We start from the raw sequence: 17,803 nt of genomic DNA, 5'->3' as shown, positions 1-17,803 counted from the left end.
TCTTAACTATCGATTACCAATTAATGAAGTACACTGAACCGTTTGGAAAAAAAATAAAGTAAAAGATATATTATCCACAAACATTCACTATCTAGGCAAACAAAACAAAAGTAAATTTAATGTGCGCAATTGATTGCTACAATAATAGAATACTTAAAGTAAGAATGAATTAATGATTTTAAAATCCAAAAAACAGGCCATCGAATAAAATAACGTTAATAAAATATGAGAATATCTTTAAAACCAAAAATAGCCAAAACTCCCTTAGGTCATCGCAATGCTGTGCGCTAGATTGTCATCACTGATCACGACCATTGCGATAGTTGGTTCGCCATCATCGATAGACCTTTCCGAAATTGAGGAAACGAAAACAACACCAAGCAAGAATCCTTCGCCTGCTGCATATTACCTGTTTATTTTCTTTGCGTTCCCGTTTTCGACGCAAGTAAACCATTTTCCGCGAACCACAGACCCTGAAAATCCAGCTATCATCCATCCAGTTTGTACAAACCATCGGCCAGTAGCTATCGAAAGAAGATCGCTCGTCACTATATAAGTAAATTAAATTTCACAAAATTGCGTTGTACTTTGGCAGTTGAAATTTGCCAAAAAACAGCAGCAAAATAGTTCAAAGTGTTTGCAAATAGGTGCACAAAGTCGAGGAAATTATTCCAGAAGTTGGCGGCAGTTTGTGCGTGAAGCATTTTATGCGCAAAAATACATCGCTTACAGTTTTTTGTCCGCAACACAGTTTTCGCAATAACAACAACAACAACAGCACACACACGCACGCAGTGAAAAACGTGCTGTAGTTCGCATTTCTTGTTGTTGCATTAATTTTGGAGCAAAAATTATAAGGATGCCCAAGCGCGGCGGAGGCGGAGGCGGCGGCGGTGGCCAGCGGTACAATAACAACGTGGGCAATGGCGGCGGACGTTACGCCGCTCTCGAGGATTTTGATGGTCAGTACATGAATGTGCAACAAAATGAAATAACTTCTCCAGTAACCCATAATTTTATATTCCTTTAGAAGTGGAGGATCGCCAGCGACGCAAGGATCGCAACAAGCGACGCGTCAGCTTCAAGCCCTCCCAATTTCCACATAACAAAAAAGACATCAAACTGAGACCCGAAGATTTGCGTCGATGGGACGAGGATGATGACATGAGCGACATGACCACGACCGTCAAGGTGCCCACCACTTTTTATCACATTTATCCAAATGCAAATGCCTAATGTCATATGTAATTTCAGCAGGATAGACCCACCTCCCGACGTCGGGGATCGCCCATTCCGCGCGGCAAGTTCGGCAAACTGATGCCCAACAGCTTTGGCTGGTACCAAGTCACGGTGAGTTTGGACAACTATGTCATATAGATATCAGAGCAGCAATGGTCTAGACCAATATCATGTGATTTGATACTAGTTTTGTTACCAAGTTAAAGGTCGTTTTTAGTCCTCCAGCTACCATTAGAAATCACTTAAGATCCATGATCCATATACATTCCAGATTTATTATGCCCGCCATTTACAAATCAATCGACTGCAAAGTATATGTTCAAGGTAGTTTTATGTATTTCAATTACTGAAGTCACATAAAAACCCCAGACTTACTAACCATCGTCTATGGTAACAAACCACATAAACATAAAATGTGTACGCAGATCCAGTGCTTCACTAATTTCCCGCCACTAAAGAGAACTACAAACTTTAGACTGGTCCATATAGATACCAGATTTACGACGGCAGCCAAAGAACTATTTTTGGTCTCCATGAAAAATCATGTGATTTGTCTGTTGCTTATTTTGCTATTGATAAAAAGGTCGCTTTGAGAGAGCAAAGCATCCGGCAAGAATCGCATAAGTTGCAACTTTCTTGTAAACACGAAATGTTGAGGCTTATTTGTTTATTTGTACACTGCTCCAGTGCTCCATTGCTCCATTGCTCCACTGCTCCACTGCTGACTTCCCGCCTGTGCTCTTTGTGTTTATTAATTAATTTCACTCGTAAAAATCGTAAAGCAAACAAGCAAAAGTTGGGCCGGGGGAGGTAGTTGCTCTACACAGCTAACGACAATCGGGGTACAACAATTACAATTGCAAGCCGACGAGCGGGCAAATAAATATTTATGGATGGCTAAACTCAGTTGGCCACAGTGCCAGCCACAAGTGTTCGTCCGCATGAGCCAGTGCACTGCGCTGCCGAGCCTTTGGTGGTTTGGCAGTTGGGATGACCTGACCCTCACCTAAATGGTTTCCCATTTAAAGGGCTTTTGGTGCCTGCGGTTGTGTTATCCTTCGCCTGCTTCGCCAGCCTATCCAGCCGCACGTGGTGCAACACAACAGGTCGCTATCTCTCGACGGGGTCGTAAATGCCATAGTAAAATGCCCCAATGCTGGCTCACCAACAAAAGCTTGCGGTTTCATTCCGTTTGGGCCTTTATTTCATCGACGGCCGGCAGACGGTGAAGACGTGTTTTAACGTCCGACGTCCCATAGAATATATATCGCTGAATCTCAAGAGGCCCGATTAGGGGCAACTTATCAGTTAGGAGTGATTAAATGTGCGATTAGGTTTTCCGTCGGGGAAACCAGCTTAACACGTGCCCCCATTGAACCCGTCATCTGCAATGGCTACCTTGGGCGCCTGGGACTACGCGATCCTGGCCGTAGTGCTGGTCATCTCCGTGGCCATTGGCATCTACTACCGTTTCGTGGGCGGCAAGCAGAGCACCACCACCGAATACCTTCTGGCGGATCGCTCCATGAACGTGACCCCCGTGGCCTTTAGCCTGATGGCCAGCTTCATGTCGGCCGTCACCATATTGGGCGTGTCCATGGAGAACTATCAGTACGGCACCATGTTCGTCCTGATCAACCTGTCGTATGTGCTGTCCACGCCGGTGGCCGCCTACCTCATCATTCCAGTCTTCTATCGCCTCAAAACGGCCAGTGTGTACGAGTATCTGGAACTGAGGTTTGGCTATGCCACCCGATTGGCCGCATCGCTGAGCTTCACACTCCAGATGGTCCTGTACATGGGCATTGTGGTCTATGCACCGGCTCTGGCCCTGGAAGCTGTAACTGGACTGAACCAGGTCTTCTCCATCGTAATTGTGGGAGTCGTGTGCACCTTCTATGCGACGCTTGGCGGAATGAAGGCCGTACTCATCACCGACATCTATCAGTCGCTCCTCATGTTTGCCGCTGTCTTTAGCGTGATTATCTGTGCCTGGGTGAAGGCGGGCAGCTTGGAGGTGATATGGCGCGTGGCGCAGGAGAACGGACGCATCAATCTGACCAACTTTAGTGTGGATCCCACGGAACGACACACATGGTTCACCCAGATTTTGGGCGGCAGTGCCACCTACCTGGCCATCTATGGAGTTAATCAAACGCAGGTCCAGCGCCTGATGGCGGTGAGGAGTTTAAGTGCTGCTCGAGCGGCCCTGTGGTGGTGCCTGCCCATTCTTTGCCTGCTTAGCCTGAGCACCTGCTTCTCCGGTCTGTGCATCTACTGGTACTACCGCGACTGCGATCCTCTGCTGGAGGGACGTGTGAACTCCCGCGATCAGGTGATGCCGCTCTTCGTCGTGGACACAATGGGCGAGTACACCGGCTTGGCTGGTCTCTTCGTTTCGGGAATCTTTTGCGCCAGCCTCTCCACGATTAGCTCGATAATCAGCTCACTGGCGGCCGTCACCCTGGAGGATTACCTCAAGCCCTTGGTCAGCTGCTGCGCCAAACGCACGCTCAGCGATCGCCAGACCTTGTGGTACTCCAAGCTGTTGTCGCTGTTCTTCGGAGCCCTCTGCATTGGGATGGCATTCATGGCGGGCTCGATTGGTGGACTACTGCAGGCGGCACTGTCAATCTTCGGCATCATTGGAGGCCCTCTGCTGGGCCTCTTCACGCTGGGCATGTACGTGACGAAGGCGAATGAGAAGGGTGCCATTGGAGGGCTGCTCATATCGCTGGCGTTCTGCTTTTGGATCGGATTCGGGCAGCCAAAGCCACCACTGGTTAGCTTGGATATGTCCACGGCTGGTTGTCCGGTGGACAGGAGTTTTGCCAGCGACATTTTTCTCAAGGCTGCAACAGCGTTGGCCGAGGAAGAGCAGCATTACTTTTACCTGTACAGGATCAGCTACATGTGGTACGCTGCCCTAGGCTTCCTGATTACCTTCTTTGGCGGTTGGCTGCTGTCCTGGCTGTTTGCCCTGCTGAAATGGGATAACAATCGACGCATCTACCAGGATGCGGACTGCACGCTAATCAAGCACGATCTCTTTGTGCCGCCAATAGCCAAACGCTTGCAACGGCGACAGATGCCGCTCTTGGTGGTCACCGGCACCAGTTCGGAGATTGGCGGCATCACGACAGAGACTGCTACGGCGCCTCCTCGGCTGGACGAGATCGAGTGGGAGAAACACAAGGCAGTGGCGTAGCTGAGCATTACTTTTATAGTTTATTTTTTGATCATAGTTACTCTATACCCTTGCTGTGTCTACCTTATTTTGGTGCTGGCATTCAGCTGAGTCAGCATCAGTGTATCAAATGTTGGTTATACGACCCATCACTCCAAGAGATAACTACTTTGCTATACACTACGGTTTAGTTTATTTGCAATCTTATACGACTCCAAATGGGGCACACACTATCATTTGAAGAAGTGGTTTTTGAAGTTACAATGTTCTAACGCAAGTCGGGTTAGAGAATATCATATATGTAGTTGCCATAGTATATCTGCATGGGTCATCCCACTTCGTTAGCCCAAGAGCGTACTAGCCTTCTACACTTGTCACACACAATATATATTAAGTGAACTTTGGCTTTAAATAAACTGAGAGCTTACTCATTAAGCAATTAAATTAACGCGCATCGATGGCCTGATTGGGCTGCTCCTCCGGACCTTTGGCATTGTACACATTGCGATTCTGGGACAGATGCCACAGGGCCAGTAGGCGGGCCAGCTCCGTATAGGTGAGCTTGCGCAGATCCCGTCGATCGGCTAGCTTCACTCCGGCGGCCTCCAACTCCTCCACCAATGTGACGGCATCGTATTCCTGTTCCTCCTCCGGATTGTGCTCATTGCGTGGCGCAATTCTTCCAACGAACTCTGACTCCGCTTCGCTCTTCACCATGCGCTGTTGTTGCTGCTGCTGTTGCTGCTGCTGTTGCTGCTGACCCAACGGCTCCTGCACATCCTTCAGCTCCTGTTCGGGAGTCATGGGCAGTGAGCTGGCCAGGCTCACCAGGCTAACCAGGCCGAGGATCACCAGGAAGATGACCGTTGTGCTGTTGCCCCCCATGGGTTTCATGCTTGCGTCCGACTGCGAGTAGCTTTGCTGTGGCACTGCTGCTGCCCGTCTCGCATGTCGATCGATCGTGGCCTGGACTCTCGGGGTGCGCTCCAATTTCTATCTGCCTTCCAGCCCGCTCGCTCATTGGCTCGCCTCCCTATCGCTCACTCGACGAACGCGAACGCCCCGTGTGGCAGTGCTGGCGGGCCAAGACGTTCGCTTTCTTCCAACATTTGGCTACTTTTTGGTTGCTGAAGTCCATGAACTACAAGTACGCCCGGAATTATATTCTTTGGCTTCTAAAACTTTTTAAACTCTTAATATATATTGTAAATTATTCCACAAAAAAAACTCTAGTTAAACAGTTTGCAAAAACCAAATGCATACAATTTTGAAAGCTCTCTTCTATATTCATTCATAAAGTAGCTGCCGTTTTGAGTTTGCAAAAGTGTAGCTTTTCAGAAATCTATATTTTCATAAGCTATCCATATTTATTGGGTTTAAAGGAATATTATTATTAAGCCATACTGTTTCAATTTCCATTTGATTTTTCCGCTAAAAACGAAGCGCAGCACTGTCGTTTGGGGGGCTGCTTTTTGATTGAAAAGTCAGTGTGTAGGGTCGGTTAAATTATTTTATCTGCATATGCAGCACATAGCATATACCATATAGCACACTATACATCGACCCCTCTCGTTCGGGGTCTGGTACATATGTTCTTTAATTGTCTGTGCCTTTTGTATTCCGTATTTCGTATTTTGTCGTTTTTTATTTTGTTTTTCGTGGACTACGTTATTTTTTATTTACTGTCCGCCTCCAATTCAATTTATCTGCGCAGTTTTTGCCCGCTCGCCGTCTTCCATTTTCTGCATGTTTGTTTGGCCTAATCTTATCTGCTCTTTTTCATAACCAATTGAACGAGTTGTAATGGTCTAGAGTTTTCAATGATTCAGCTCTAGATATGGGTTAATCGTTCGCAATGTTTTCTTTTCTTTTTTTTTCAAGGAACCAATCAGTCGGGCATTTTTAGCCCAAGAACTCCGTTTGACTGTGCGAAATATTGATGATTGTGACTATTTATCAGTTTTAGCAACAAGTGATTTATTTGCTCATATACCTTTTGCTTTATCTTCGAAGCATACAGCTCGAAGTGAAATGCTTTAGACAATGGAAAGTGAGTCTTTACCTTGTCTACAGTTCTACATTATTATCGGCAATTGGCTTTTTTTCAATTACTTTGCCTGCCTTCAGGCGTTGGGAAAAGCTCTTTCATAAACAAATTCCTTAGCATAGTTTCGCTTGCACTGCACGCTGATTCAATGTCAATAAAGGTACTTATTATTATTATTTTTAAATATATCGCTCTATTATGCGTTGAATTATAACGATTTGACAAGTACACGTAACGACGTTCTAGAGTGACAATGGTGGAGACTGAAAACAAGTCGAGATTGTCAAGTGGCATGTAACGAACGAACTGGCAAAGTATTATTGATAAATGTAAATTCTAAATGGAAAATCGTAATTGACAGTCTTATTTGCATTTTGCCAATGGATTCACATCTGGCATGTGTATGTATGTCACCTATGCTACTATATATAGTACATATAAAATGAATGTACATACGTGCGAATGGAATGGCCAAAACATTCCACTGACTGACTGATCGTTGTTATTTTCTATTAGACTGCAAACACGTGCCCGCTTTGTTAGTAGTTAGTCATTTTGGCCGAATGTGAATACCGTTGATAACCGTGTTGTGTTCTTGTGTCCAAACAGAACTGACTCACTGGATAGGATAGCTCCACAACGAGCTATGGGGGGTAATACCAAAGCCAGAAGCCTCCACCCAATAACACCCAGTCCACTTGAAAGCACTTGAAAGCATTCGCTTGGTGCTCTTTTGTGTGCATCTCCCCTGATGTCATCGACCAATAATGCGTTGGATCGTTCCCCTTATCGCTCGCCAGCTGAACTGGCAGATTCCGCCGATTCCAACCTGCTCCACCCTGCTCCTATCCGCCCATCCCCCCTTTCCCGTCTGTTATCCCACACTTGTACAGTAGATATCGGGTGGGTGAATCTGCTTTCTACTGAGAATTTCGATCACTGCTATTTCTCACTATGATTGCGATTGTCTATTGTCAACATATAGCTTGATACAAATGCATGTTCGATTAATCAAGTATTGATAGTAATTCATTAAAAGTTCATGGAGCAGCGGTGAGTCTCGAACTCGCACTCGCACCTGTGTAGAAATCATGTAAATTGTTCACCAATTAAAAAAAACTAGCAAATGCATGTGAAATTGAAGAAGTTGCTAGAGATGTTATTATTTTGTATGTAAAATCACTCACAATCGATCAAATTAATAAACAGGAAAATAATGAATGCTATCTAGTGATAGTTTTAAAGTTATAGATGCACAGCTTACAGGTTGTTGATCATGAAAGAATCCCATTGAATGCAAAAAAAAATTGATTGATGAGTTCCTGAATCGAAGCCACTTTGATTTAGATGAGAACCCATTTTTTCTGTTTTCTGATTTTTCTTTTTGCCGATAATTCAAAGCAAAGTGCAGTATTTAGCGATTCAACAATTTATTACGAAATCGAATTTCAGGCGCATAACAATTAATTATTACTCGTTAACAGCTTAACTTGATGCATATTCATATTCATATTCACATTGTTCGTATGTACATTTCTTTTTATTTTATTTTATTTTATTAGTATTCACACACTCACAGCAGACTCACGCACACACTCACGCACACATTGGCATTGAATTCGTTTCAACAAAAAGGTGTAAAAAAAAAAAAAGAAGGTTTTTGGCTTTCATCATAATCCGTTGGCAGCTAATCCTGCTCCCGCTCCTCGTTGGTGGTGGTCACCGTCTTCTCCTGCCGCGTGGTGCTGGTGGTGGTGCGTGTTAATGTGAATACACCGGTGGAGCCCACCTCATCCAGCGGCTGGGCAATGATGGTCGATGTGGTGCTCTGCAAGCGAAATGTTAGTCATTTGATACGGATATTATGTGGAATATTTGCGTGTCGTACGCCATTCTTGGTCTCCTCGGGACTCCAGGAGCGTTTGTCATCCAAATCCTTTGAGCAACAGCCTCCCATTCTTTGGTTTCAAGCGTGTATATATATAGTACGTATTTGTTGTATGCTATGAATGCCGTTGGGGATGCCTTTTGCTGTTTATATCGCTGTCCAGGGAGCAGTTACTTGTTGCTGCTGCTTCATCGGCGCACGTCTGTCAGCGAATGCGAATGCCGGTGTACGGTGTTCGGTGTGCTGTTCACTTGTTAGCCAAACGAACGTACCGAAGGCCCAACCCAATCCAAGCTGCGCCGCCAGCTGTGACTGCGACTGCGACGCCGGAGTTGGCTTGTCATTTAGCTATATAGCTCCATATCAATTCTAGAAATATGTCTCAGCCAGACAGACAGACAGCCAGACAGACAGACAGTACTCGCTTTCGGTGTATACTGTATTGTGTTGAATACAATAAGCATATGTATAGCACCCATGTATGCCTGTGAGCTGTACAAACAAACCATTCACATTCCATACACCCATTCAAACACCCACCCATCCACCACAACGCCCCTGGCGAAACTCGAAGTTCCCGAGAATGTCCCCATCCGATCTGATCTGATTCCCTCCAAAATACAGTCATTATCTTTATTTCCAAATGGGAACCTCTGACCTTGTCGCCTTAACGGTTCTATTTGCCTATCGAGCAGGTGCGGCATTTGAACTCAAGGCTGCCCAAGTTGTCTGTCCTATTTTGAGGCACTATTCATAGACTCAAAGTTAAACCTTAAGTAAAAGTCCTTCCATAAGAGGGATGGTGTACTTTACAGTATGCATCAAATGTACAGACAACTTTAATGATCTATGATCTTAGTACTACACATTGGCAAATCAGCGTAGTAAATAAAATAAACCAAATGGGCCATTTATCGATTAAATTGCGGCCCCCAATATGGGGCTTTCAACTAATTAGCGACGTTAGACCGAAAAGCAGCAATAGCTTTGCAGTAAACACCAAACTTTATTTAAAGCGCCTATGACACACCAATTTTTGTGGGAAATTTCGTAAAGACAACGGTTGTAAATTAATAAAACACTACAATTTGTCATTTTCAAATGCGATATCACGAGGGGGTTTATGTTTGCATGTTTCAGTCAATGGAAAACTAGGGTTAACCATATCGAGGAGCCCAATGGAACGCAGGAGGAGAGCTAAAATATACAAATAATATACAGCTAATGCCCGTAATAAATAAATTTATCGCATTAATGCGCAATGAATGAGTGGGCTAGTAGATGTGCTGTTGCTGTGACTGTTCCCGGACTTATCTGCTTGATATGGTGATACCGTTGATATAAATAGGGTCGAGTGTATTAGTTGGGGCATCGGGATGGAGTGGGAGCTGGGAGCTATGAGCATGGCGATCATTCACACGATCATTATACGCATATGGCCTGGCCCCCCATCTTTGTCGACTGTACTCGAAGTGATCCTATAAATTGAATTACCTTCCACTGATGGATTCCAGTGATTCTCTGTGCACACAGTACACACATAGCCATCATTGGCTCATATGTGTATATGTGCCTGGATGCACTCAGTCCGATTAGATAGCCATCGACCAATAATAATAGCCAAGTGACCGATATTGCGTATCGCTCCCCCGATCTCTGACCTTCGCATTGGTGTCAGAGGAAGTGGTTACTCCGTTCCACTCACACTCACCATATCCGGATAAGTGCTCGTTATTAAATCACTGAAGGTTTCAATGATTAGACTGCTGCACACACACAAAAAAGTTGTAATTAGGTGACGAGTTCCACGTATTGGTTAATGCAAATGAATGGCATGCAAATCGCTTAACTCATTGTAATTGTTTTCAATTTGACAAATAAACAAAGTCAACTACCATAGTAAAGAAGTTATGTGTTTAAGCAAGGAATAAATGATGATATCTACAAAATTATCCATAGGTAGAGTAATAATATACAAATTTATAGTATGCACAAAGTTAGTAGAAAGAGCTTTAGGCGGGATATTACTCAAGTTGCAAAGATCTCCAGTGAGATAACTGGAGAAAGTTCAATATTACGGCATGTTCCTACAGAGACGTGTACGTGCTGTTTCTTATTTTTAGACTTTTTTGTGATATCTCTGCCTTTTACACACCCACCCCATTGGGTGATCTATCGCTGAACCAACACGAAATATGGAGCACTGGCACTGGCAAAACAGTTCATGAGTTGGCCGATGAGATAATTCCGGTCGCTGCTCTGCTCTGCTATCTGTGCGCCATATGAGTTTATATAATTGACAGAAGACGCCTAATGGTTTTTCTTATTCTGATTTTTTGTTTTTGCTTGTTTTTTGCAGTTACAAAACGCCCAGATATACGAAAAGGAAACACTGTTGCGTGCCCTTTTGGCGGCGATGTCGCCACATGTCTTCATTCCGCAATATTGGCGGGCGGAGCGGAACTGCGTCATCTTCTTCACGGACGATTATGAGGTGGCCGAACGCATCCAACATCTGGGCAGACATGCCCATCTGCCAGATGGCTATCGGCTAATGCCACGCGTGCGCAGCGGCATACCACTGGTGGCCATCGATGATAACTTCAAGGAGAAGATGAAGGTCACCATGGCCAAGCGCTACAATGTGCAAACCAAGGCGCTGGATCTATCCCGGTTTCATACCGATCCCGATCTCAAGACGATTTTCTGCCCACTCTTCCGGCAGAACGTGATGAGCGCCGCCATTGACATTATCTGCGACAATATACCCGACTTGGAGGCCATTAACCTGAATGACAACTCCATGTCCAGCATGGAGGCGTTTAAGGGCGTGGAGAAACGCATACCGAACCTCAAGATTCTCTATTTGGGTGATAACAAGGTTAGTGTTGATTTTTATAAGTGAGAGAGATTTACCTTTTTCAATAACTTGACCTGACCTTTTCCAGATACCATCTTTGGCCCATCTCGTTGTGTTTCGCAACCTATCGATCCTGGAACTCGTTTTAAAGAACAATCCCTGCCGTTCCCGCTACAAGGATACCCAGCACTTTATCAGGTATACTATGGTGTGATTGGTTGATCTTTTAACCTTTCTAGAGGATGCTGCCCCGCATATATGCATATTCGACGTGGGATTTGCCGCGTCGGGAGTTACAGAGGAATTAGGATTACCATATTTCCATTGTTCTGTTGTCTCCATTGCCTTTCTTTGAAGCGAATGCGCTGCACAATTGTGGATTGTGTGATCAGGTGGAACTTCCTCTCCTGCCGGCAATTGCCAGCTTGTATGGCCTTCAGCCAAAGTCAAAAGCAGCTGAGTAGGCAAAAGCATTTTGGGAACATTTTCCCTATCAGCTGTCTTAAAGCCAGGACAGATCCTAAGCAGCGGAATGGAAATTGGGCAGAGCAAAAAAAAATAAAAATAAAAAAAAGAGTTAATTTTAACCAAACAAAAAAAAAAGGAAACAAAAAAAAGAATGACAAGAAAAAATAAGTACAGTAGAGCCCAAGCCAAGTGCACTAAACATTCGACGATGTGGCAACGCTGAACTAAGGACGCAACTGTACTTTTGACATACCAAACAAACACCGGCACCGTGCGCACTTCCACTTGAGCAGGCGGACATGCAGCAGTCCCACAGCGAAGCAACAGCAACAGCAGTAGCAACAACGTTGGCCAAACACCAATAGTAATCACATGATGAAATATAGAATTTTATTACGGATAACAAGTGATCCACCAACCCACCCACCGCGCACCCCGCTACAACACACACGGGCGCACGCATGTAGCCACTCCACGCCACCGCACGCAGCAGCGTTGTTGCCACATTCATTCAAAGCTGCGTGCCCTGTGCGCGCCGTTGTGTTGCATTGCTGTGTCGCCGCTTGTTGATTTTGCGGTGGTTGCCAAGAAGAGGAGGCGAAGGAGGAGGCAGATTGGGTGCGCAGCGTCCAGCAGGAGCAGACAAGAACAACCAAGACCAAGACCTAGGACCAAGCACACAACAACAACAATAATACTGACAAGACAAGACTCACGTGCGGACTTGCGACTTCCTGCTGGCGCCAGCGGCCGCCGCGTTGTGTTGCAAGCCGATTGCAATTAGTTTGTGCGGCTTTGTTGGGCGCATGAGCCGCCTGCGGATGCGACGTGTTTGAACATGACGAGACATACTGAAGTCACACACAGCGCAGTCAGGTTGAGAAGCCACTTTTTGCTTGGGGCCACTACAAAAAAAAACAAAAAAAAAGAATGTAACAAAAAAATATTTAAAAAAAGAAAGAAAAAATGTATACAAAAAAATGTAAATAAAAAGAGATGCTCCATAAAAAAAAGATGCCCAGGCACAATGCACTGCTCAATCGCACCTTTCCGCTGCACTTTGCACATCCATCCATTGAAGGCACCACAATGGCCAAGCACCCAGTGCCTCTGCCTCTTCAGCTGATCAAAGCTCCGCCAATTTGTGTGTGTGAGTCGGTCGAGTAACGGTAAAACAATATGCAGATCAAAGACATATGCCGCGTGTGGTGGAGGAGGAGGAGTCACAACCTGGTCACTGGCTAATCCGCAACTCCTGCAGCGCATACAGCACCCACAAATACAAAAAAAAAAAAACCCCCATTTAATTATTATTTCTCGCTATTTAACTCGCATATCTATCATCGCCACCCTGCTAATGCCAACAAAAATACGGCCGAATATCCACTATTTACAGCGAAGTACGCCGCAAGTTCCCCAAACTGGTAAAGTTGGTAAGTTCAAAGCACCCATAGATTCCCCTATGTTAGCAAAACGATGGGAATTCCCTATGAATCATACACAAGTTCCATTGTTTGTATACTTTGTATACGTTGTTGTACTTTGGATCTAAGGTTTGGAATCTCCTTATCGATAAATCGGCTCACCAATTCCCATACACAGCTAGGTAATCGCAAGACCATAACCAAATTAAATCCCATATAGGATGGAGAGATCCTGGCGCCGCAGGTCACATTTGATCTATCCGAGCAGGGACGTCTTCTCGAAACGAAGGCCTCCTATCTGTGCGACGTCGCTGGCGCCGAGGTGGTGCGCCAGTTCCTGGACCAGTACTTCCGCATATTTGACTCGGACAATCGGCAATCCCTGCTAGATGCTTACCATGAGAACGCGATGCTCTCCATATCGATGCCTTCGGCCAGTCAGGCGGGCAGGTGAGCATTGTACTAGATTAATTAATAAACACTCATTACCCATTAATCGCCTCCCCCAATCGTCGACCAGGTTGAACAGCTTCTGGAAGTTCAATCGCAATCTGCGGCGCTTGGTAAACGGCGAAGAGATTCGCACCCGGCACTTGAGGTACGGACGCCTGGCCTGTGTTTCCACATTGGATGAATGGCCAAGGACGCAGCACGAGCGTCGCACCTTCACCGTCGATCTGACCATCTACAATGTAAGCATTCAAAAGATTCAAAACTCCATTGAGCTTAAGCTAAATTCATCTCATCCATGTTCATCTAGACTTCGATGATGGTGTTCACCGTGACGGGTTTGTTCAAGGAGCTGAACGGCGAGGCCAGCAATCCCGCCTCCATGCAATTGTATGACCTGCGCCACTTCGCCCGCACCTACGTGGTGGTGCCCCAGAATACTGGCTTTTGTATCCGCAACGAGACGATCTTCATCACAAACGCTTCCCAGGAGCAGGTGCGAGAGTTCAAGCGATCGCAGCACCAGCCTGCTCCCGGTGCTATGCCCACCACTTCCACTGCGGTGGCCAGTCCGCAAGCCGGGACAGCGGCGGGTCTGCAGGGTCGACTGAATACGGTGGGCGTGGCGACTGGACCGGTGGCTATACTACCAGGAGATCCGCTGGCGGCCACCGCACCGGTAAACAGCGGCAGTGCCGCCATATCAGCAACAGCAGTGGCACCTGGCGCCCAGGATGAGAACACCAAAATGCAAATGATCCAAGCCATGAGCGCGCAAAGCCAAATGAATGTGATCTGGAGTCGCAAGTAAGATCCACGTGTTAAACCATATCTCTCGATCCATAAGTAAACCCATCTCTCCACTAAACAGATGCCTGGAGGAAACAAATTGGGACTACAACCATGCCGCCTTTGTGTTTGAGCAACTGTTCAAGGAAAACAAAATACCGCCCGAGGCTTTTGTCAAGTAAATCCCTGACGGTTGACCACAAGGAGTTGCTGCCGCTCCCGCTTCCGTTTCCGAAGGACAGAGCCAAGTGCCACATACACAGATTCGAATGTGTCGTTTATTTCTTTTCTTATTGTAATTACCTTTTAAATTTTTTCCTAGACTCCCCTCTATATTATAATAAGCTGCGGAGTTGTGCGCACATGCGAGCAGTAGCGATGGTTATCCCAGCACTGCTGACAATGTGCCACAGCGGTCACAGTCCTTTGATAGGTATTTTTAACTCGCTTTAAGTTCCGCCCGCAGACCCGTTTACATGGTTTACATTTTGAGGCCAGGACGAGTCTGCGAACGGTTGCCCTTTAGAATTTAGAGTTGTTTTAGATTTCTAAGCATACCCAAACACACACACACAACACGTGCACACCATAAAAGTCTTAATACAACAATGTTGTCAAATCGAAAGAAACCCAATTATTATTTAAACATATACGACGATAGCCAAACCAAGGCGTTAGTCGTAGTGCATGTCGTAGTCGCGCCAATTATTCTATAACCTCCCGCTTTCCCAGATCCTCGACTAGCCGTAACTTTTGTACACAAAAACCATCGAATAAAAGAAACACTTTGCTAATAGAGATCTTGGACGAGTAACAACAATGACCACTGTATAAATTTTCTAACAACTCGGAAACCAACATTACCTTACTCCTTAATAGCAAAAATGATAAGATTCACAATTCACGCTTAGCCGTAAGTTCGATTGAATTTAAGTGCGCGGTATATAGGAATTATATACATTAAGGCTTAAATGTAAAATAAATAAATTCAACTGAATCGAAGAAGAAAGCTGCGTTTTACTTTACTATTTGTTATTCTGCAAATAAGTTCAATATGAACAATGAAACCAAATAAATTTTAACTCACAAATATAAATTACAGATTTGGATTATTTCTTAAGAATAAAGAGTTTTAACTTTCTCAAGAAATTCGAACACCTCAGTTTATACCGCTAGGTGTCGCCAGCAGAAAACTGACCCTGAAACTACCGCTAGGTGTCGCTAATAAACTATGTAAATAGTGTGTCAAACACAAACGCAGTTTTTACCGCGAGGTGTCACCAGCAGAAAACTGACCCTGAAACTACCGCTAGGTGTCGCTAATAAACTATGTAAATAGCGTGTCAAATATATCCAGTCGCTAGATGGCGCTCTGGTCGTGTAAATAAAACTTAAATTAATTAAGTTAAATGATTTTAAATAACAACTGATAAGTACGAAAAGTTGCAATAATAAGCTATACTTTTTCTAACTTTATAGTAATAAAGTAATACTAGTGATACTTGTAAGAAATAATATGAAATATCTTTTTGAGTACTATCATAAAATTCAATATTATTAAGTTGAATTCCGGCTAGAACACAGTTGATATTCTGCTACTGGCAATAAGACATATAATATAATTTAAATAATAAATAGACTTTGAGGGTCAAAGCCTATTTCAATGGGCCTAATCTGGGAAGTCGAGCTTCTTTTATCTAGCCTACTTCATTAATGGTAACCAGTTCGGTGCGCCTGGGAGCAGCTCTTTAGGCGCATTGTCATCATTCCCGCTGAGACGAGACAGCGCCCAAATGCCGAAAGTGTCTGGGAATAGGGCCCAGTGCCAGTACCAGGACAAGAACACGGACGAGGACCAGGACCTAGGCCCATTGTGCGAACGCCTTTGAGAGCGAGTGTCGGGGCTGGGACAATAAAGGAGTCGAATAACAAAAAGCTTTTCTAGTTTCACAGCTTTCCACACACAGAGCCGGATTTGCTTTGTCTGCGGTGTCGGCGCTCCTCGGTTTTTGGGCCACAGGGCCACAGCTGTCCGGTACTCAACAATTGGTCAGCAACTGGTTGCCATTGGTGGCGACCACTGGTACTGGTCAGTGGGCAGCGTGAGAAGCGGCGGGCGCCCAGCATCCCAAGTGAAAACCCATGGCCAGCTGGACAGCTGGCCCACTCTTGTGGTCCACACAATGGACACTGAATCTAGCTACAACCTTTTGTCATTCAAAATTAGCCCAGAATGTGTAGAGTAGTAAATGGAGCGGGGCAACGAGGAGCTGACCAGGATGCCCAGCCCAGCATCTGTCGCGGATCTCGAATGGCGCCCAAAATGGTCAATCAAGTTCAGCTAGTTCCAATCTTCAGCTGCCTGCCGCACAATACAATATTTTAAAGTAATCTCTTCTCTTTTCAAGAAATAGCATACGTTTGTTACTGTTTTCTTTGTTAACGATTTACCTAATTTAGTTTAATATCGCAGTGATGACAAATGCCAGGCTGAAAAGTTTTTCAATCAATTAGGTTATAAAACTTGATATTTGAGCAGCGTGCTTTGCTTAGGGATATAAAATGCAAGTTGTAAAGTTGCCAAAATCAATTCCGAGACTGTCAACCCCTTGAAAATGGGCAAAATGGGAAAAATGGGCATTAAGGACTCTGCCGCAGGACACCCGGTGCATATTTTCGTTGCCTGACAAAAGTCAATGATCGCACGGCTGCTGAAACTGTTCAAAAAAATGAGAGGAACGTGAAATCGCAATCGCAATCGAGCGCAAAGGATCTGGCTGGCTGGAGAGGGTCGGCTAATCCGGCTGACGCTGGATCAGGACACGGCAGCACATTCGCAGGACATTCGCAGGATAGGGTGTGTGGGCACGAGGATTCGCTCGTTCACTCGGAACATTTTCGGCAATTACCAAAAAAAATAAAGAAGCGAATTAATGCAGCGCCTGTGTGTGGCGGAGTGTGTGTCTGTGCGTGTGTGTGTGTGTGTTTGTGTGAGTGTGCTTTGTGTGCTCAAGGATCAAGGGGTAAGGACACTCTCGGGACACTCGGCAGCGACTTTTTTTTTGGGGGGACAGAGCCGAGCCGAAAAACCAACACAGCCGAACAAAAAAAAAGAAAAGAACGCGTTGTTTGCACCTGTCCCAAAAGGAAGGACGAGCGGGGGGAGGAGAGGGGCGCGAGGAGCCGCAAGACGACAGCCGGGCCAGCGAAATTAAGGATAAGCAGTGCAGTGCAGGATCGCGAGGATCGCAAAGATCGACGTGACTCGTGCCACTCAAAATTCCAGCTTAATTTCGCCGCCATCCTTCGTCTTTTGTTGTGTGGCCAAAAAACACACAAAACACACACACAAAGAATACAACAAAAAAAAATAAGTAAAAAGCGGAGAAAATAAATGTAAACTAAAGGTGGTGCAGTGCAGTGCAGTGTGCAGCCAGCAACCCCGCTTGCC

The 17,803-nt window shown here is 45.3% G+C and overlaps 4 protein-coding genes across 5 annotated transcripts; 2 read left to right on the top strand and 2 right to left on the bottom strand.

The window, feature by feature from the left end:
• The first annotated feature begins 335 nt into the window (after window positions 1-335).
• On the top strand, window positions 336-14,977 carry LOC120454979 (nuclear RNA export factor 1). 2 transcript variants are annotated; one of them, XM_039640771.2, is made up of 10 exons: window positions 336-962; window positions 1,031-1,191; window positions 1,258-1,350; window positions 10,721-11,242; window positions 11,310-11,419; window positions 13,086-13,122; window positions 13,334-13,563; window positions 13,634-13,805; window positions 13,874-14,370; window positions 14,435-14,977. In XM_039640771.2, exons 1-10 carry the CDS (start codon window positions 860-862, stop codon window positions 14,532-14,534), a joined length of 2,025 nt encoding a protein of 674 aa, XP_039496705.1. In that variant the 5' UTR covers window positions 336-859; the 3' UTR covers window positions 14,535-14,977. The 2 variants fall into 2 exon arrangements, with proteins under 2 accessions (XP_039496705.1, XP_039496704.1); XM_039640770.2 differs by having other exon boundaries at window positions 337-962; window positions 1,255-1,350.
• On the top strand, window positions 2,441-4,466 carry LOC120454980 (putative sodium-dependent multivitamin transporter). The gene has a single exon (XM_039640772.2). The coding sequence runs from the start codon at window positions 2,630-2,632 to the stop codon at window positions 4,445-4,447; it is 1,818 nt and encodes a 605-aa protein (XP_039496706.1). The 5' UTR covers window positions 2,441-2,629; the 3' UTR covers window positions 4,448-4,466.
• LOC120454981 (putative mediator of RNA polymerase II transcription subunit 10) lies at window positions 4,603-5,416 on the bottom strand. Its single transcript, XM_039640773.2, has one exon. The coding sequence runs from the start codon at window positions 5,318-5,320 to the stop codon at window positions 4,871-4,873; it is 450 nt and encodes a 149-aa protein (XP_039496707.1). The 5' UTR covers window positions 5,321-5,416; the 3' UTR covers window positions 4,603-4,870.
• Window positions 7,846-8,616, bottom strand: LOC120454983. The gene is made up of 2 exons (XM_039640774.2): window positions 8,362-8,616; window positions 7,846-8,301 (listed from the first exon to the last, which is right to left on the bottom strand). Exons 1-2 carry the CDS (start codon window positions 8,428-8,430, stop codon window positions 8,161-8,163), a joined length of 210 nt encoding a protein of 69 aa, XP_039496708.1. The 5' UTR covers window positions 8,431-8,616; the 3' UTR covers window positions 7,846-8,160.
• Window positions 14,978-17,803: the final 2,826 nt, after the last annotated feature.

The sequence above is a fragment of the Drosophila santomea genome, chromosome X (assembly GCF_016746245.2).
Source record: "Drosophila santomea strain STO CAGO 1482 chromosome X, Prin_Dsan_1.1, whole genome shotgun sequence".
NCBI lineage: Eukaryota > Metazoa > Arthropoda > Insecta > Diptera > Drosophilidae > Drosophila > Drosophila santomea.
This window is presented reverse-complemented; position numbering and strand designations above follow the sequence as displayed.